Consider the following 22,615-nt stretch of genomic DNA (forward strand, 5'->3'; position numbering starts at 1 on the left):
ATGATTTTCAGTAGTATTTCTGATGGATTCCTGCAAAACTAAGTTATGACTGAGAATCTAGATGAAAGTGTAGAGCAAAATTAATCTTGAAATCATTCATTTTTATTTTCAAATATTGATCATCTTTATTCTTTTTATCCAATGAATTGTTAAATCTTGAAACTGATATAGGTGAAAATTAAATGTTGTATATAAAAATGTCAAATAATTATATTAGGAAGAAAAAAGTGAAGATTGTCTTTAACTGGACCCCTATAAAAACCTATTAGTCAAGTTTCTACTTATGGTGTTGAAGGAAAAATCCATATAATACATAAGCATGTCCTCCCTAAAGCAAGTTACATTTGTTTTGATGTAAAATTACTTTTTAAGTTTATAAAAACTGTCTAACATAAAAAATATTACATATGTACTGGCTAAAAAGGAAACTTTCATATGGATTTAAAAATGAGAGAACAAGGACAGGGATAGATCAGTGGTGGAGCACTTACTAGCATGGGTTTGATCTCCAGTACCACAAAACAATAAAATAAAAATAAGGCAATGCAGTCAAAGAATTCATAGATTTCATACCCTCCCTAAAACAAATCCATATGTTTATAGAATATTCTCAAACAATTTCATTTCACCTTAAATGAAATGAAACTTACAAGTGAAATTTAGGTTCCCACATTTATTTCAGAAGTTTACTCTTTTAGTTATTAAAACACAAAAGCAATGTGAATTTTATAAGAGAAAATATTGAATAAAACTTGAAAATAAATATTTAAGCTATAACCTGGATACTCTAAGAAAATTAACCTTTTTATTAGAATGTAACATATAATTCCAGGTTAATAAATGTGAGAATTTTTTTCCATATAGCAATGGTAATACAATTTTACTATTATTTTTGTCTGTATTTGACATGAAAATTTGGTACACAATTATGAAATTACTCAGATTACTTGAAAGTCATAAAACTATGCACTTAACTTTTGGGAGATTATATCATGAAAATAACTAAATTGTGTTTGTAACTTTATAATAATTTTCACTGGAACATTTAAACACCCTTCTTTGCTTAACATAAAAAGGGCCTTGTTATTTTCCTTTCTTTAAGGAAGTCTAAAACAAGAGGGTTTTCATACATGAGGATTCTGTACTTGCTTGTTTTTTATTGAGAATAAGCAGAAATTTTTTTATAAATCAGAATGACCTTCTGACTCCAGTTTTTTAACTTATTCTATTGCCAAATAAGACATTTCCATCTAACACTAAATTCCAAAAGAATTAGAATGAATATTCTCCTCAATTAAAAGCAAGATATTGATAAAAGAAAATTGCCACCCTTTTAATTCTGATTTAATACTTGAAATTAAGAAAATATAAATACTGGGAATCATGTAGCTATCCCAATAAATTAACTTTAGTGTTAGGCACCCTGCTTAGTTTCATGGTGATTAATCTGTTCCTATTGCCTGCTGAGCACATGCTGTCTAGTAATCGCAGAGGTACAACAATCGACTCGTTCATGGATGTGCTGGCTCCACAGCCGGGTGCTGATATGCAGGTCCCATCTGGTAACTGTAATGGACTGTCAGGATGTCAGGCTGCTCAGGCTCCTGCCAGAACTCTGACCAGAACTCCTTCTACGTTTCCAATTCTAAAGGAAACTCTGCAAGTCATATTGCAATAAATATTTATTGAGTGCTTATTCTGTGTACAATATAGGTGCTCAGGAAGGTAGGAAAAAGCAAAGTCCCTGCCACTGGACCTGAGTGGCCACTAAACTTTAGTGCCTTCTTTAAGAATCTAGTGAATGTCATGAACAATATTCATTACAGAATTTTGAAATTCATCCACAAGAGTAATTAGACCACAAGTTCACATTACTTGTGAAATTTGTAGAATTCTTAGAATTTATTTTATTTGAATGTTCCAATAGTATTTCTTTTGCTGTTCCAATGTGTTTCCAGTACTCTTCTAGATGCAGGGAATATAGTGGATCATAAAACACATTAGGCCTCTGTTCTTTTTTTATCCGAAATTTGAGGAAAGGGGGTTAATGGAGAAGAAAGAAGGAAACACAAAATATCACTTATTGTTCAGTGTTATTTTAAAAACCTGGAGTTATTGCTTGGAAAGTACTCAGTTTAATTAACAGAGAAGGTCTTTCTGGGGAGATATTAGAATTGGCACCTACTTATAGGAAAGGCTCATCAAGGGGAGGTCAGATGTGTTTCAGCTAGATGAGATCTACCTGGAGGATGATAGCAAAAGAGCAGTATTAGTTGTCATGTGGTAAGGGCTCAGTAAATGTTAAAGTGTACATTTTTTTCAAGTAGGTATTAGCTGGGTAGAGATTATAATCTGGGATTTATGGTTGAACTGTTGAGACTCACAGCCACCTAAAGTTCAAAGCCAACAAGTGGCACAACAGGGACTCAGACCCAAGTCTTCTACTTCTGCTGTTTCATTGATCATTTACACCTAGAACATGGCCCCAAACTAAGCTTATTTGTAAAAAAAAAAAAAAAGGAAAAGCCAGTGGATGTGATAAGCACAAGTGTTATGTATAACAGAATGGTTAAAGATGGTTCAAATGCAAAAGTTTTTTGAGATGATTCCTGAAAAAGAAAAGGAGAGACAATTTATTACCCAGGATTTCATGAAGGAAGCTATATGCACAAATCAGAGTGCTTTGACTGCATGCCTGGAACTCCAACTTCTGAACTGAAGGACATTTTCTTGGAAAACTTGTAGCCCTACTTTTATATGTAAGTCTAAAAACAAAGGAAAAAGTGAGAGCTTAAACTTCCCATCTGCATAATTTCTACTTAGTTCCCTTATTCAAGATTTACCTTAACTATTCCTGTCTTAGTTTTCAGTTTTTCTCTCTGAACTCAGACCTCCTTCCTCTCCCTGTCCTTGGATCTCTGGTAGTCATTGCTACATTAGTAATTGAAATACTTGACTATGTGACATTTAGAGCAACATTTTTCCAAATTCTTTACTGTCATTCAAACAGTTGTATCCTGTTCTTTGATAGAGATAGCCCCTGTTTCTGGGGTTCTGAATTTTTGTCTTTAATTAGGTTTTATGAATAAGTTGCAACTTCCTCTTGGGTGTTCCATTCAGTTGTTGTAGCATCTCTGAATTAGGCCAAAGGGCATTTGATTGACCTTGCACTTGCTAACTTGAGTCTATTAAATTGCTTCTCCAAAGATAAAACAGAGTAGATGTAATTAGAATTTCCTTTGGATGTTGTTATAGAGTCTTACCATTATTTGAATATTTCTGTAACTTGCCTAACAGTAAATGATTAAAAATAAGTTGTGTGACACTTTTACCCTACTAAATGATAACTTCTAATGAATTATATAAATTGTGAATGAAACTGTTAATGAGTAATATAAATTATGAATGAAACAAAAATTGTTAGGAACATTGCAGTATTTTATATGTAAGCCCCTCCTATTTTTCCCCCCAAATTGAAGTAAAAATGCTTCAAAATACAAAAAAAAAATATTGTTTTGGATTTTGGATAGAGGTAAGCAAGTAAAATCAACACATGAAAACTAGATCACATATTATATTTTTAAATCCATGTAGAAAAATTATTGTTAACTCTTTTAAAATGGATTGAAAATATAACTCTATGGCTTACAAGCTTTTTAAAAATAACTTTATGACATATGAGCAGATGTAAGAAGGCACTGAAATTGTTTCCTTTCATTAGAATGCTCTCTTCCCATATTGGTAATCTATGTTCTTTAATTCTAAAAGAAAAAAAATGTGTATATACATAAAAAATATTTATGTATATTCTTTTCGAACTTTCTGTTATATACATGCATATGTATATACACATATGTTTTGGGACGTTAATATATGTGCCTTCTAGTGTATCATGAGAAAATTCCTTAGAGATTATCAATTGTGAAAAATATAAAAGCTTGCACAAACATAGTCAAATGGTTGTCCATAAATTATAAAAATGGGTAATAGTTTATACTTTTTTTTACATTGTTAACTGTAAATTATTACTTCTAAATGTGGAGAATTTTGTAAAATTCTGTTCTGCTTCCCAGTTTTCTGTTGTCAAATGGATCTATAAAAATTGCCTCTCAGATTAAAAACAATCTGCAAAATCCTAATTGTGTAACATTGGTTCAATTAGTAGTTACACTTTGGATAAGTAAACTGGAATTGATTCTTGAACTCCAGCAAGATCCACAGAAAGGATCTCTGATTTTTCTGCCCTTCCTATGGAGAGAGCAAGAGTGTGCTTTCTATATATCTGCAATCCTTGATTTGAAAAATGTAAGGTCTTAAAGACCCCTGCCCACCAGAATGATAGTCTTAAATGCTGTAGGGTAATTTACACAAGGTTAGTTAAGAACTAATGTTCCATGAGAATATTTCTGGATAATTAAAATCGGGCAATTATACAAGTAATTTCTTTCCTTCTGGTATAACTCTTTGTTATGTGACTTTCTAGGGAGTCCTCATCTTTGAGAAACAGGTATATATGCTGTGTTTTATTCTGCTTAATGCAGCTTTTAATATGCTGAGATACCGTGTGTTTAAGGCACTAAAATGCAAGAACATACACAATTAGAATAGAAAATATGGGTAATGGAACGCTATTTTGCATGTGTTTGTGTGTACAACACATTAGGTATGTCACTTCAAAAGATTATTGAAACACAAAACTCTTATTTGAACATAATTTTGCTAACTCTATGTAAATACATATGTAAGTACTTTTGACTTTGGTTTGTCTTTAGATTGAATTCAGAATAATTCTCTTTCCTTAAAGTCGTTTACTAATTTAGAATTAAAAGAAATATTTTTTAAAAACTTTATTCTAATGCCTAGGTAACAAGGAAAAGAAAATCCCACCATATTCACAATTAAAATAATATCTTTTAAGCATTGGCACAACTACAATGGTATTTTTTCCTTCTCAGTTAAGTGTTTAGAACCTGAAAAAATCATATATATGTGATTATATGTAGGTGGTTATTATTTAAGTTAATTTTGTTTGTGATTTCTAAGTTCTTGATGGTATTATGCTAAAAAAACCAATATGCATTCTCAATCCTTATTTTGAAGACTTCAGTAATTTTTTAATTAGAAAATTTTTCTTTGTAACATTATCTTAGAAACCCTGAACCATTACACACATGTTCAAGGACAGTTTCTATTTATATCAGGGTTCTAGATATTATGGGATTGAAGGTGAATGATGAAAAATGAAGGAACATTTTTGGGGAAAAATCAATTATATAAACAGAGATTAGAAGATTTACTAAAAAATGAGTTCTGGAGTCCAACAAATTGTCAGTGCTTATACATCTCTGTATAACATTTATGTATGGATCAAAAGGTGAATTCTCTGAATCTTGTAATTAGTTTATTGCTCCACCAACTAGGATGATATAACTCAGCAAATGTACAACAAAAACATTAAAACTTCTTTTAGAGATTTGTATTTCTTTGGAAGAAGAAAAATGTGCAGTTGTTATTTTAGTGTCAAATCTCTAAGACAACTAGGGTTGAAACTATCAAACTTAACTAAACTATCACATTAGAGTTGAAACTATTAAAAGCCAGTAATGTGAACAATGACTCAAAAGTGGGGACTGAGAAGGACTGTTTACCACTGAGTGCTCCTAAGTGCTCCCTGGCAATGACTGCCCCCTCTGTGCTCTCTACCCTCTCTCTGACACCCATGGAAATGAAGACAGTGTTTATCGGACTGACTTCCAGACTCAGCTCCGAACACCTCAATCCCAGTCTTTCTTGGCATGGTGGCCCTTCATCACCATGTGTTTGATGAACAGTAACTACTCCATGCTAACTCTGAAACACATTTAGATTCCACTAAAGACATAAAGATTGCCTCCATGCTTTATCACTCTAACTCCTTCCATTTAGAGACCCAATGAGTATTTTCACACTCAGTTTTGGAGACACTATTTATTTCATAATTTACTTTAACTCAATCACTTAGTGTACTGGTTTGAAGTAAAAATAGATCACTGTGATGATCTTTATGCTCTTTAAGACCCATTTACTTAGTATAAAAGTGTTAGCTAATTTCCTTTATTCTATAGTATTAATACCAATAAGATTTGAAGCCCTGAACAAATATATATGTATTTAAACATATACATATATAAATTTATATGAATATATATATAAATTTAGGAGATATATATATCCTAAAATTATTTCTGAAGTTTGATTAAATCTGACCATCATCTACAATGGAAAGAACAGAATCTGATAAATTTAAGTGACTCAGAAATTTTGATCTAGACTGGAGATCTAAAAAAACGAGTTAAGGATTAAACCAATTGACAGATCACAGATATGAGTTATGTAAATTATTTTCAGTCCAGTGATATAAAGTTGTCCTTTGTGGAATCACTATTATATTTGAGAATGCAAGAACGGTCTTTCTGCTTCACAAGATGAAAAAGTTCTGGAAGTTCATTGCACAACAATATGAATATACTTAACCTTACTGAATTATATGGCCAAAATAGTTAAGATGGCAAATTTTATATTATGTATATTTTACTATGATTTAATATGATAATAAAACTAAAGTCAGTATGAAAAAAGTGAGATAACTTGAGAGAGTAGGCTCAAATGTGAAGCAAAGACTCCATAAATTCAAGATGTTATTTTTAAAGAAGAGGAAAAAAAACACCCAGTTCAGTATCTTTCTACTAATGGTTAAAAAAATCAAAAACCAAACAAATTTTTAAAACATGGAGAAACTTAAAATTTCCTATAGCTGCAGTGCTTTATTTTTATTATTTATCAATTTAGGATTTCATAATTCTGGGTATTTTACTGTTGACAATTAGTCCATTCATGGTCCATTTTACATATCTATTTACTAACCTATGTTATGTACTAGTTTTAAATTATTTATTAAATACCTGAAAATACACCAAATAGAACAAAAGCTATCCTCTGGTAAATAACCTGTTTCTTATATTAACTCATCCTTTCCCTTCCCCACAGTCCTACATCTTGAATAATCATTTTTCTGAATCCATTTATAAATATGCTTGGAATGTGACTATTTCATTTTAGTCATTTCTAATTTATTCTAAGAGGATTGTGCTGTTTTACCATGATCCATCCATCTTATTTTTTATTGCTATATTTTATTGATATTTGGTTGTTGACTGCTATTTAAAATTACCTGAAACTGTAACAGAAAATTAAACCATTTCTGAATAAATAACATTTTTAAGTCTTAATGATGACCCACACATCAAGTCAAGCTCATCAGTATTCACTGATGGTACAACCACCCTGCCTATATACACCTTCAGATTATAGTTTGGGGATTGCTAAAATGTTCTCTAGATGAATAAACTAGCTTCATTTTTAAAATATTAATTTGATTGTATTTGTCTATTATGAGCGTTTGGGATGCTATTTCCTCTTCTTTGCTCAGAAACATAAAATTCCCAAATTTTACTTATAAAGACAATATCATGCAAACATTGGTAACTCCTAAATCCTTTGTTAATTTCAGGTTTAACAAATCTCTTTCAGTGTATTGCCAGAGGATATTTTTTTTTTTCTTCACCCATTAAAACATTTTCTGTTAATTTTGGTGAGAAACATAATAAAAGTCTGTCAGGAACTTGTGGAGTGCACATTATAGGCAACTCAGAGCTTGCTTTTCTTGTTTCTTCTTGCCTATAACTAACACAGTGTTTCTTTCTGTAAGCTACTGGACTAGCATAAATAACTCTTTGAATGTTACTGTGCAGAATTTCTAAACTTTGTTTTAAAAATGAAGAAAAAAAAGCTCTTTTTGATAAATTCAAGACTGTTAAGCATAATTAAAATTGCCAACCAAGATGGTTGGTGCCCTTGACCTTAACCATTTGCCCAAATAACATTTTATTTTGTAAGGACTGCGACTCCCAGTTCAGAAGGCAGACAGAATACAGGTAGGATTATGGCTATATCACAAAATAGTTTTGTGTCCTTTGACATGCTTTTTAGTGGCTATGTGACCAAGTTTTCTGACCTAAAATTCAGGAGAATAACTAAAGCTATTTCTTAAGGTCGTTTTGAAATTTAAATAAGATAATTCTTTTAAAATATTTAGCTTAATGACAGATGTGTCTGAGCCCCATGCTTGTTAAATATTGTCAACAGATTCACACTGGTCCTTGGTTTGGAGTGATAACGTATGCATGTGACACAAAGCTATTTCCAACACCTTGTCACACATGTTCATAATGCACCATCACTCTAAGTAAACAAGAAACAGGGTAAACAGAGCCTATTATGCCAGTGTGAAATTCCCCTGACATTATTATGAGAACTTATGCCCCTTGAGCATAATTTATCTTTTATTATATACATTAAAAGAGAAACAAGAAGATTAATAAATACAAAATGGATGGTTCTACACAGTTCTGTTTTAATATAATTTTTAAGAGGGCTTTGAAAATTACTTAAATTTCAAAATTCTCACATTGACTTTAACAGCATGATTAATATCCATTCTTAGGATCACACATTTACTTCTTTAATCAAAATTATAGGTTAGAGTGCTATAGATATTCACATTCTGACATACCTTGAAATATTTTACAGATTTATTGGCCTGCTACAAAGGAGAGAGTGGAATTATGTAAATTAGCTGGGAAGGATGCCAATGTAAGTATGAAATTTATAAATTATCTTTGTTAAACCAGTACTGATATGATAGTAAATATTCACATTCACTTTTATTGAAATAATGACATAAGTGTATAATTCATTTATTTAGGTACTGGGGATTTAACCCAGGAGCACTTTACCACTGAGCTACATTTCCAACCCTTTTATTTCTTATTTTGAGACAGGATTGAACTAAGTTGCTTAGGGCCTTGCTAAATTGTTGAGGCTTGCGTTTCACTTGGGATCCTCCTGCTTCAACCTACAGAGCTTGTGCCACCATGCTGGATTAAGTGTATTTTTTTCTTTCTTTCTTTTGTACCAGGGATTGAACCTAGGGGAACTTTACCTCTGAGCCACATTCCCAGCCACTTTTATGTTTTTTATTGTGAGATAGGGTTTGCTGAGTTGCTTAGAGCCTCACAAAGTTGCTGAAGCTGGCTTTGAACTTGGGATCCTCCTGCCTTAGCCTCCTGGGTTGCTGGGTTACAGGTGTGCACCACCACATCTGGCTAAGTGTATTATTTTTAAGACAATAACTAATATTCCTATAAATGTTGATATAATATAAAATATTCTACCTTACCAAAAGCACTGATATCATTCATAAAAATCCAGAAATTTAGAAATACTATACTTTCTAATGTATTTTAAATATTATTATTTTCTTCACAAATATATCAGAAGTACATTAAAATATTCAAAAGCAAACCATCAGAAAGTATTGTATTTCAAGGAATGCGGGTTTTTTTCACTTATATGTATTTTGTAAACTTACAAGTATCAGTCATTTTAGCATCATGAGTATACAATTGATGGTTAATTTTATTTGAGTTGAAATTAAATTTACAGGACTTAGAAGGCTTTTATATTGTGACGGATAACAAAAAAAAATTGGTGGAAGAAAAATTAGTTGAGAATGAGTGACATGGGATTCTGGCATAAGAACTAGAAATAATGTACTCTAAAATTTCCTTAATAATTATTGCATGAAATAACTCATAAAAGATAATTAGATGTTCTTAATATAAACTTCTAGCTTAAACCACCCTAAGAACAAGAGCAAAACCCTCAGCAGGGGTGACTAACCTGTTCATCTGCAATGCAGTCCTGCCTGGATTGCAACTGTGCAGTTGTCCTGCATGCTCCCATACTGAGTCACCTGTTTTACCTCCACATTGATTGACTCCTCTCCTCATCTGAGCACTCTAGTTCAGGCCAGATGCTCTGTGCTCTGTTTTGACTTCTTGCACTTTGTGAATGAGGAGAATTGTTCTTTTTAGGCAAAATTAATCACAACCTGAATGTAATTCAAGATGGAAGGAAGTTCCAACCTTGGACAGAAACATGAACATCTTGAGGTTTCTTCTGCAATATCCTTTCATGTTACCTTAACCACAATAACACAGGAGTGTTAAACTGAGCTCTGCTTTCATATTTAATAAAAACAATTGTTTTCTATGCAAAAGCATAATTAGATTTAAAAGTTATCAAAGTGATAGAAGTACAACAATATGATGTATGATGTCCAATGAATTGAGGACATGCTCAAAAAATTATGAATCTGAGACAACAATCTGATTCACTATTTGCTCATTTGTTTGTTCAACAAATACTTTTAAGGAGCCTTAATGTATGCACAACTATACATCAATTATATGTGTGTGTGTGTGTGTGTGTGTGTGTGTGTGTGTGTGTACATAGAAACAGTACTAGAAAACAGAGTAATCAAACCAAAACAAAACCTGTGCTTATACCTGATTTTATATTCCGTTGATATGAAATATGATCCATTCAGGCACATTTTTGGTAATAGAAATATATCAGCGAGTGTTAACATCAAATGCCATGGGAGACAGTTTTACTTTCATTTTACTAGAAAAGAAAAGGATTAAACTTTTCAAGACTATATTCCTCTTTTCAAGACTGCATTCCTCAAATGCAGAGACATTGCTCAATATCTCAATACCCAGCAAGTGCTGGTTCTGTCAAAGCATCAATTCTTTATTGAACTGATGGGGAAAAGAATGCTTCAGTTATGAGAGTTTTCAAAATTATTTGTGGAATGAACAGTAGAAGCATGATGTAACCACTGTGAATAGTTTTATAATTTGTGTTTCACCAATATTGAGTGTTTTTTTAAAATGCAAGTAGAAAAGGGATACTTTCAATTTTCTCCAATAAACTAATGTCTGTTTTCCCATGGATTAGATGGGGAATAAACACTCAAGGTCAAACAACCAATGAAGTTTTCAATTGTAATGGTGTACTCATTTTAGCATGCTCACTAGGTCCAGTTACATAGTAACTGCATGGCCCCTCTTATTAAGTTAAAGTAAAGAGTAATAAGCTTTTCTGGAAGCAGTATCCTTGAGCATTTGGGACTCTGTATACTGAATGCATTCATCCAATCCAGTTCTGTTTATGAGCTAGTACTCACCACCACCTTTAAGCACTTCTACTACTAAAATAGGATTAGAAATTTGGAGTGCTTTCCTCTTTTCACTAAATCTATAAAATTTGATATTGACTCATGAAGACACAAGTCTTTATCTCTTTATTTTTAATCTGTCACTTAAAAATACTGTTCTATTTTAGAGTTACTGATAAAGGCTCACACTGTTACAGAACTTAACCATATTCAAGGTACTGCTTTCAGTACCTTATCCTTCTAATCTCATTTAATCATTAAAACAACACTATATGCTAGGATTTATTATTATTCCATTTTTTCCAGATGAGAAGACTAAAGTCAGAGAAATGAAATAACTTGCCCAATATCACACAGCTGGTAAATGCATCCAGAAGTCTGGCCACACAGGCTACGCTCCTATTTAGCACTATAAACCTATATATAGCATCTGAAACCTCTCTCTCTGAAATCATTTCTCCCTGTTATATCACCATGATGCAGATCCTCATTCTGAACAGCATTGAGCAGATGTTGACCAACAGAAACCTGAGACAAGGCTGTGGTTTTCTGGACATCTTTTATTACCTTTGGCATACCCTCTCTCCTTCCTCCTCTCTAGTAATTTTTACCTACTTCCCAAGAGTGTGTTTAGGATTAACAAGTGTTTGGAAAGACTGTCCCTTAACACAAAGGTACTATATAACTGCTAAATAGTGAATTATTTACCATAATGAAAGTTAGCTAATTGGGATGGGAAGGCAATGGAAGATGAGAAAACAAACGGGAACTATTCCACTTTCTTTAACATGGTCCCCCAGTTGAATCCAGGGAGGTGGAGTGACAGAAAAATATTTGGTAGTATTTCACTTCTATTTAGAAGGTTATTCAAAAGAAATCAATAAAGAAATGTCTTCAGTCCTGACTAGATAGCTTGGGTTAAACATCTCAGTCCAGGCAAAAGAAAAGACAACTAGGAGAGCCTGACTCTGCTTGTCAGCTCAGCTGCTAAAGAACACAGGCTTGCTGGTAGAGATGTTACAGAGATGAGTGATCTTCCAGCTGCAGGGTTTTGTGGTTATATTTCATTTTTCCATTTTAGTTTTTAAGAAAATCTAAAACTAAAAGGCAGTATTTATTCTACAAAATTTTCAAATTATATACAAATGAAAAAAAAAAGTTGCTTGTAAATACTTTCTCCCCCATAAACACTACCCAGAGATAGTTGGTGACATGATGGTATTTATTCTTCTATCTTATCTATTTACTATTTTTCAGAATGAAATCATTGTATACATAGTCCTTTAAAACGTTTTTTTCCACTTTGCAGACTGCCATGAGCATTTTCCCATGTCATTAAATTCCTTTTTATAACACCACTTTTAATAGCTCCACTGCATTCCTTTATACACTATTTCATCAATCCCCTATTGTTAGAAGTCTGGTACGTATCCAGTTTTTATTATTGCAAATGATGCTGCATATGAAAATCCTTATATATAAACATTGCAAAGATCTTTGAAAATTGAGCAGACTTTTACTAATGACGTAAAATTTTTACACATATATTGCTCAATTGCCCTCCAGAAAGTTTATGTCTCATGTGTTCTAACCAGCAGCATATGATTTTAAGAGGGTATGTTTCCTCATACTCTTGCTAATATTGAACACAGCACAAAGTGAATATTTATTACAAATGCATAACAATGAATGAAGTATTTTTAATCTTTGCCAACATAAGGAAGAATATTTTCAGTTTTAGATTGAAATTCTTTTATTACTACAAATACTAAATATTTTATATGCTTAAAAAAGTATTTTAAATGTCATGCTTAATGTTTGCCTTTCCTTACTGATTATTTAGATTTTTAAAACGTATATATGTACACATGTATATGCTAGTGTGTGGGGTGTGTGTGTGTGTGTGTGTGTGTGTGAGATAAAGCATAAAACTACTCTGTCTTCCATTCATGGAAAAATATTGTTTCAGTTTTCTTTTATGAGGTCTAGACTTTCAATATTTCAATACTTTTTCTTTTAAATGTTTTCCTTTGCTTTTTTAAAATGACTAATTATTGCTCTGTGAAAATGTTCACTGTTACATCTTCCCTTTTTAAGAGAGAACGTGACATTTGAATTTTTATATAGTTACTTTAAAATAATGACAATGTATTAACATATTTAATCATTCTGAGAACTAACCAGATATCTCCACATATAGGAGACCATATAGGAGATACCTCCACATACAGGATGCTGTATAAGAATGGCATTCCATTAATGATCTAACAAGGTTAAATGATTACATTATTCTACAAATACATTAAAAATAAAAACATACCTTAGGAGATTTAGGTCATGTAACTCAGTGATAAAGTATTTGCCTAGTATGCATTATGTTCTAGCATCACCAAAAAAAAAAATATATATATATATATACATATATATGTGTGTATAATATATAAAATATATACACACATATAAAGAGACAGTCTTTCCACTTTTAACCATATAAAGCTATATTGGATTTAACTGGACTCCATGTAAGTCTTGATAATTGCAGATACTTCTTGTTTTCTAATATCTTTTTAGATACCTGAGGAAAAACAAAAATCCTAAATGTTTGTGCATAGGCTATGATATATTTGTTTTTTCCGCAAATGTTGATTCAGCTTTATGCTCATTTTGTTTATTTTACATATATAAATTCACTAAAGAGATAGTATATTGAAATGTCTAATATTACTTGAGAGAATTTAAATGTTGATGCTTGGTTTGGGTTTCCTCTCTCCTTTTTAATGAATGGGGTGGTGTGAGTAGAAAGGAGAATCTATAGGAAGAATAAAAAAGATAGAAGTTCAATACTTTTCCAGAGTTGAATATATTACTTTGTAAATTGTTTGGTACATACAACTATTGTGGGCAATAGCTAACAAGTTAGTCAGTTTTCAGGGAAAGTTATAAAAGCTGCTTCTCAAAGTTATCTTTCTTCATGCCTCAGAGAATTACCTTACCATTAATAGTCAAGCAAGTTGCTAAATGAATTAAATCAAGTTAATTATTGATTTGTCTGTTTAAGCAAAACTTTGAAACTTTGTGCATATTTTTAAAAAACAGTATGTAATCTTTGAGACTGAATAAAATTGAAGTCATGAATTAGAAGGGTAGTCACTGTAAAGTAAATGCGGCAAGGTTGCTTGGCTAAAATGTCCTGCTCCAGGCAGTTCAAACTAAGAGACCTTATCTTTCATGATCCCTAATCATAGGTTTCTTTTCTTCAGGCAACCAATGCCTTCCACTGCCTCCTGACCACTTAGGAACTGCCCTCTGTCAACTTCCCTGAACACAAAACAAAGCAAAAACAATTTTGAACGGAGTTTCATTTTTTGTGAAATGTGTCATATAATTCAAGACTCATCCACACTGTATTCTATTCCCTTTCGGCCCAATCAGAAAGAGAGGAGGGATTCCAGAAACTAATCCTAGGTGATCTCTCACCATGTGTGGGAACTGGCAATCTAGATTACTTTCCAGGGCTGGTTGCATTCTTGTAAATACTCCTAGATACATTAAAAGTTGTGAAATGTTTTAGGTGTGATTTGTTCTTTTTGTTTTATAATTACTAAAATATCTCCTATGTATATACAATTTCACCATGGGTCTTGTTTTCCTTTTTAACAGTAAGGTCTCTCATAGTCCCTAGTCTTTCTGATTTCATTATTTATAATCCAGAAAGGGAGTTATTTTATTTCTTTATACAAGTATTTTTTTCAGAAGTTTCCAAAATTATCTAATGACTATTTGGTAAAGCTAAGTTTCTGAAAAAAGAGTGAAATAGCTCTGAGTGCATCAATTGCATCTTCCTTCAGCCATACATTTTTACTCTTTCTCTTTTTGTGGACTTGTGATTCCTTGTGTAGATCTTGCCCTTGTATGCATCTATTCAGGAAGGAAAGACCAAGAAATAAAAGTCCTGTCAATGAGCATGCCTGAACAAAATAAAAGCTGAATAATTTCCCACCTTAGCCAGGAGTTCATCATTAAAAATTATCTGGTGATCACGTATGGTTTTATACTTTCAACCTTGAAATTTCACATATTACTGTGACTTCAATGTTCATAACTATTAGTAAAGCACATTTTCCTTCTGAATTAGGTTTTCATTTGAAATTTCTTCATGTGATATTAAAAATATTGTGAAGCTAGTTTCCTTTGGTGTCTTTGTGCAAATAAAAGACAATCTCACCATTATCAGACAGTATGATGGAAAGGTGGAAATCTGATTAAAATATGATTTTTGTTAAGATGATTCACCAGAAAATTTTATTAAGTATAAAATTTTCTTTCTTAAGAGTGTTTGTATGATAAACATGAAATATATACTAAACATATGAAAATATCCAAGCTAAAAATACATGTGCAGTGTGATTTGTACATTTTTAGATAATGATCTTCTTTGAAGCACTTGATCTAAGCAACCATATGATGACTTTTTCAGTGCAGTGTACAACATGAGCGACTGCTGCCGCAGTTAAAAAGTGCTCAGACTATCTGTTTTGAGAAACAACCCTTTACCTGTGTGGCTATCAGAGGAACCAATACTGGTATTTCATAGTTTCAAGCAACTACGTTGTGTTCATAAAGAGACAGAGAGCAAAACTACTCAATGAGTTTAATGAGACATTCTTTTGTGATAGAGCATGCAGATTTTATTTATTAAGATCTACAAATTCTTGAGACATAAATTTGCAGGCTAGTTGGGTGAAGAAAGGACTAGAAATTAGGAACAGTTGCACAGATTTGCAGACATAGCTATTCACTCTAAAACCAGAGCAGCCATTAGGATATTAATATTTTGTATTAGGTTTTGTATTAGGTTGAAATCAGAGTAAGGAATGCATAATTATTAAATGTTATCTGTTTCATTTAATCTGAGTTAGCAATTACAACAATCCCATCAGTTAAGTCCTTGTCTCTACCTTTTTTTAAATTTTATTTAATTTTAAGAACCATTCTAACAGTATGTCATTGCCTGTTTTCCTTTTTCTTTCATCTAAAATAGTCCTCCCAATATCCCTTACAAGATTGAGCATTATGTAAAGATAAGAAATCACCGGTGTTCAGGTATATTGAAAATTAATATATAATAAAAAGAATGAATACTCCAAAAAAATAGAAAGCTACTATTTATTACTAAATGGGGGATAGAAATTCTAAAGGCTCAGAGACAGAAACTAAAGATATGCACAATCTTTTCAATGAAATAATATCAGAAAATTTCCCAAACTTAAAGAATGAAATGAGAAATCAAATCCAGGAGGCTGACAGGATCCCAAATATACAAAATTACAACAGACCCACACCAAAGAACATTAAATTCTAAACATGACGAGGATATAAATAAATATTTTAGGAATAAACATATGCAAAACAAGAAGAGAGATAACGGTCTTAGATAATTTGACTTGGTGTACAGCATTTCCATGAGAAAAAGAGAAGTGACTATTGAAATCAATAGGAAACAATCTGAGTTTTAAAGGTTTTGTAGCATTTGAAAATAAATGTAAATAAATGTAGAACATTTTGGTCAATAAGAATGGAATCCATATCTGCATCTGGAGTTGTGTTCAGTGTAGCTGGGACAGGTGGTGTTGCAGACAGAGCTATAAGGGATAGTGTTAACACCAGAGCCTGATGGATGCTGTTCTTTGTGTATCTGTTGCATTCATATTCTGTGTATATCCCTTCTCTGGGCCTCACTGAACATCATTAAAGATATTTGAATTCTAACATTCTGATTACTTCAAAAATTTTATTATTTTAAAATGTTTAAGAGTCACTCCATTAAGCCATACTTTCCATGTTTGCTCTTTTTTCACAAGTTGGGTATTTAAACCTCATAATAAACATTTTTTAAAAAAAATTTTGATGATTTATCTACTTGGAAAATAGGTGATATGAAGGATAATCTCTCAAACACTTGAACCTTGAACCCTGTGCTAACGCTTTAACTTTTACATCCAATAGACAGAATGTGCAAATTTCATCCGAGTACTTCAACCCTACAACAAGACACACATTTATGTGTGTGGAACTGGAGCATTTCATCCAGTGTGTGGATATATTGATCTTGGAGCCTACAAGGAGGTAATGGAATGAATAGTATGCAAAGCATAATTAATTACAATATTCTCTTAATACCTATAACATAAGAGATATATTTGAATATAAACATTAAAAACACAGTTTATTAACTGTATAAGGACTCATGTTCCTAATCATTTTATGGGCTATTATTTTGATTGTACATTTTACCTACCTAATAAATCTCTTTCTATTAAAAGTTATTTTTAACAAAAATTAATAATGCAAAATGTTAAAACTCTTTTTGTTTTCTATGGTCTCTCTGAATACTTTTATTTTCCCATGAGTTTCCTTTATAACTAGATCTATATAGTATGTTGCTGTTGGTAAAAATCCATTTTCCATAAGATCTTGAAATGGAATTATATCTTATATATAATTTCATTTTTCCCACAATAAAGTTGACCTGTCATAAATGCTTATGATTATTAGTACTGAGAAAAAAGAATTTTGATGATCTTTTAAAATTTATATAAATAGTTATTATCAAACTTAACTCATTGTTTCTGTAGTACCTAATAACACAGAATAAATAAAAGATATGCTAATTAAGATGAATTTATTCCAGTTAACAATGAGCATTTTTGCAAATAAGAAAATGCAAATTTCAGAAATTTAATGACTACTTTAGAGTGCTATGAGTTATAGTCAGCACATTACATGGATTATTTCTTTGGAATTTCACAAACTCTTAATGAAGTTAGTGCCTTTCTAAGATCTAACATACAGGTTACCAAAAGTTGTCTCAGTGGGAAAAAAAATTATTTTTAAGTCACCCAAACAATAAATGATTTAGCAATGAACGGAAACAAGGCAGCCTGCATCTAAAGCAAGCATGCCCAACTGAGCTTTAAAAATATGAGCTCTAAATTATTTCTTTATATGGACTGTTATCCTCATGTTTATGCATATGCTTCTTGTGAATAACCACATATATTTGCGGGTTGATTGGCTGTATGTTTGAAAGTAAAGTCTGGGTTTCTGGACCAGGTTTCCTTACATTGATTTAACTGATTCATGCAGAGATCAAACCCACGACTGTGGCAGGATAGATTTTCCTCTCTAACCAGCTTGTCTAACCAGTCCAGATTCCACTGTTTGAAAATAAAGCAACCGTGATGGTTAAACCTCTGAACCACTAGGAGACTTGGCAACTGAATCCATCATTCTTTGTTGCTGGTGTAATGTTCTCCTGCCTAGCTTTGATGAAGGGTAATATATAACAGTAGCTCATAGCATAGGGTGTAATTATATGAGATAGTCCCACAGCTTGGGTGTGTTTTGAGACCTGAGGTTAAAGGCCAAACTCACAACCTGCTGAGGGAAGCAAATAGTGTTTCATAACTCCTTAAAAGTCACACGTGCTGAAAGGGAATTTGGATGGAGCTAATTACTTAGCTTGGGACTGTCAAGAAGCCCTGAGGCAAATTTACAAGTTCTATGAATAAGAAAATTATGAGTGAACAGGGATATTGAGCCTTGTGAGTTTTCAGCAGGTCAAAAGTACAGGTAATTGGGCAGGCTTTCTTCAAGATTGTTAACTTTTTTTAATGAACCATTAATTTCAAGAAATCATTGTACTTCTAGAAAGAGTTTTAGAAGGCCTTTCCATTTTTTAAATAGATAAGATTTGCTCCTAAGATGGCTGGGGAGAAAGAACAGTGATATTCAGTAGGACTGGAGGAAGGAACTCTCTGGGGACCACTATTTAATGTGGCTGGGGCAATGAGAAGAGGAAATAGCTATGATGAATCCTAGAGAATTAGCAGCCAGTTGGAGCGTGGTGCTATTTATTGAGGTCAGAGTATTACCAAGTTTGTGGGTAGAATGGTGAGTTAGTAATTGCACATTTTGCATTTGAAACCTGTTCAGTAGGCCATGCCAAGAGGGCAATTGGATTCAGAATTCAGCAGAGAAGTCAAGGCTGCTGTCAACAACTTCTAATAGTAACTTGGGCACAGACCATCAGTGTTGGACATATGACTTCAGTCATTTACCAACACCCAAGACCCGATAGATACTGCATAAACTTTCTAATTTTTTGTTTATTCAGTGAAATGATAATGATGATGATAGCAACTGCTTCACATAGTAATTTAGAGTTAAAAATGAGAACATGATTGTATATGATTTGGAATAGCACTTGCTCAATTCCAGTCACTTAATATTCATTCAAATAGGCAGTGGGAACACAGAAAGGTAAAAAGCATAAGTTTAAAATATATAATATATATCTTTACTTTATAGGAAATAATATTAATACTCTGCAATATTGGGAGTTGTGATAGATGTTTAACAATTGAATTAGAAGCAAGTTCTTTCTACTCTATTGCTGTACATTTCACCTTCAAATGGGGATGATATTGACAGTGACTTGCCTAGTTGTGATGATTGAATATTTTCTTACTATCATTCTTGTCTACTTATCTTTTTCCTTCTCTTAACAATATTTTTGTATGAGAAGCTCAGACAGGTGATTTTTGCATAGGTAGTTTGGATTAAAGAATTTCAGGAGGCAAATCTCATAAAATTGAAATCTTTTAAAACTTAAGAGTGCCATGTAATGCAGTCAGGAAGAGCATTGGATCATCCATTCTTTTACTTCATTTTCTTGTAGGTGCCCTTGACTGGTTCAAGGAAACCTGCTTTCCTGCTAGCTCCTCTCTCCAGGAGATTAAAATTGAGGTCTCGTCCTCAGTTCCCACAACGATCAACTGTATAGGCTTTTCTTGAGAATTTAATGAAATCTTGTATTTAAAAATAAAAGTCTATGCAATTCTAAGGATATACATAATATATTGGATCCACTGTGACAGTCTTACAGATATTTTCTAGTTTTGTGTTATAATTTGGAAAACAAGGATTTAGTTTACTTTTCCCTTTACAGCATATCATTATAGGCTTTAGACTCAACAGGTCTTCTTAACCTGTGGAACTAATGTAATGTGCCCTTAATGAAAAGTAAACTTATTTAAGAGTCACTATCACAGCCCCCCCCACCACTCATCTCTGTCCCCAGCTAAATGCCTTAAATGCATTTTCATTGTTTTTTTTTTTTTTTTGGTAACTAGGCTCCACTATTACTTTTCATTAACTCGTGTTCAAAGTAAACACACTTGGATTTGATCATGTTACATGGTCACAGTGAGTCAATAAATTAACATCAACACATTCTTGAATTCATGAGTCTGAAATTCTGAGACAACATTAATTGTTAACTTTGGAGACAGCCCTGAGTTCAAGCCCCCGCTTTGCCCCTTCTATCTTCCATTTTACAGTAACTTGCAGAACTGGAATTGTTGGAGTAGTTACATTGTTAGGCTTGTGGTGAGGATTCAGTGAGAAAATCTGCATACAGTTCCTGGGACTTGGTTTGTTTAATCTTTTAACCGTTAAGTGCCACTCTGGCTAGCATTAAAGTAGGTTTATTGAAGACTACAAAATATTGATTGTTAATCTGGTCACTTAAATTGCTATTACTATTTTTTAGTTACTATTGGTCTTGTTCAAAAGAGGGGAAAGTATCTCAAATGACAATATAATAAAATAAATAATACAAGGTCCTCTATCCCTTTTGCTTCAGTGCTTGTAGCATTGAATAGTTCTCTCTTATTACTTGGAGCTATGGTATAACTTTGCAGACATCTAGACAGAATGTCTGAAATGCTGGACTTCTCTAGCAAGCGCAGAGGGTGAGTCATCTGCCTTTTTGCTGGATGTAGTGTTGTCATTGTTACGAAACACTCAGACTCATGGGACTACATTCATTATACATTCATATTTTTCTTGGAAAGATCAACTTATGATGTTATTTTTTTCTGAATATTAAAAGTCTGCCAATGTCATTCTGTCTGTGGCCACTATTACAAAAATAGATGTTTCAGCCAAAATAACTATGTGGCTTTAATGTGTATAGTGTTTTTATAATAGTGAAAATACTACAACAGGACCTTTTTTTTTTTTGCCCACATGTATCAACAGCCCTGAAAATTAACTGCCTGCCTTAGAACACTTTTATGTCATTTCTCTCTCTCTCTCTCTCTCTCTCTCTCTCTCTCTCTCTCTCTCACACACACACACACACACACACACACACACAGCTTAAGTAATCTGATACAGTTGCAGATGCTTAATAATATAAATCATAATCATTAACCTGAAGGCATAAATATAATAAATTTATTTCTTATTTTATTAACAATAATAAACTAATTAAAAAATATGTGTGCTTGCTGATTTTGATATTGATCATGGTTCATTACTACCTTGGGAACAAGGAAACCAAACATGAGTATTGAGTCTTGCCAGATGTAATATTGGCTAAAGAGTTAAGGCTCAGCATGAAGTACATGCTATATATGCTCTATTAGTTTTCATTGAATTAATGACTTGGAATTTAATTCTTATCTTCTATGTTCTTATAGACTTGATATCATTAAAAATCTCACTTTTTTTAACATTTCTCATAACAGGAAGTCATATTCAAACTGGACACACATAATTTGGAGTCTGGCAGACTTAAATGTCCTTTTGATCCTCAGCAGCCTTTTGCTTCAGTAATGACAGGTAAGATCAATGACACATAGACATTGCTTTTAAATGATTTTCTGAAAAGGTATGTGTAGACTAAACCACATTTTCTTATTGAGTTTAAGATAAATTTGGATTAATCTTCCACCAGCTATTTGGTTCCAGTATTTTAGTGCCAAATCTTTTCATACTGAATATCCTTATCAATAAAGTGAAGTTTCAGCAATCCTAATGTCTACACAGCTGCTTTTTAAATGAACTTCTGACTGAAGTTTTTTTAATGCAAATGACATGCTTACTTCTTCTATAATTTTATATTTATCTATCTGGAATTTTCTCATACTGAGTTGTGTCCCTATTTGGCTCAGTAAGGATGTTAAATCTAAGAATTCTGCATGTGTGTAAATTAATAAACCAAATGAATCAAGCCATCAAATACAGATATATAATGTTATAACATTTTCCCAAAATTGCTCTAGTCTATTAATGGAAATGGGAATTTTTTGCTGCACATTTAGTCTTTTCTTACTTCGTATAAATCTTAAATATGAAACGGTTATCTTGTTCAAAGAAGGCAGGCAGTACTGTATGGTCTAAAGTTTGCTCTATAGAATGTCAGCAGGATCCCAGAATTTCAACCATTACCCAAATGCCTTTTGTCTTGGTTTGCTTCATGACTTTGGTCTCTTTTTATGTAACATGTCTATCAAATGTTTGAATAAACCATCAGAATGAAGCACCGTGACATTTTAATTTTCACTTAGTGAAGTCAATGATCTTGCTTTGAAATGAAAGTGTGCACGTTTCTGTGTGTTTTGAAAATTATGGGGCTAATGTTTA

At 32.4% G+C, this 22,615-nt stretch overlaps 1 protein-coding gene across 3 annotated transcripts in view; it reads left to right on the plus strand.

Annotated features, from left to right (window-relative positions):
* Sema3d (semaphorin 3D) overlaps positions 1-22,615 on the plus strand; it is a 192,299-nt gene that overhangs the window by 101,684 nt on the left and 68,000 nt on the right. For all 3 annotated transcript variants that reach the window (XM_047561877.1, XM_047561876.1, XM_047561879.1), the window contains exons 5-7: positions 8,629-8,691; positions 17,129-17,248; positions 21,718-21,811. In XM_047561877.1, the coding sequence (XP_047417833.1) occupies positions 8,629-8,691; positions 17,129-17,248; positions 21,718-21,811 (277 nt within the window). The remainder of the gene's footprint in view (positions 1-8,628; positions 8,692-17,128; positions 17,249-21,717; positions 21,812-22,615) is intronic.

Source organism: Sciurus carolinensis, chromosome 8 (assembly GCF_902686445.1).
Source record: "Sciurus carolinensis chromosome 8, mSciCar1.2, whole genome shotgun sequence".
Taxonomy (NCBI): Eukaryota; Metazoa; Chordata; class Mammalia; order Rodentia; family Sciuridae; genus Sciurus; species Sciurus carolinensis.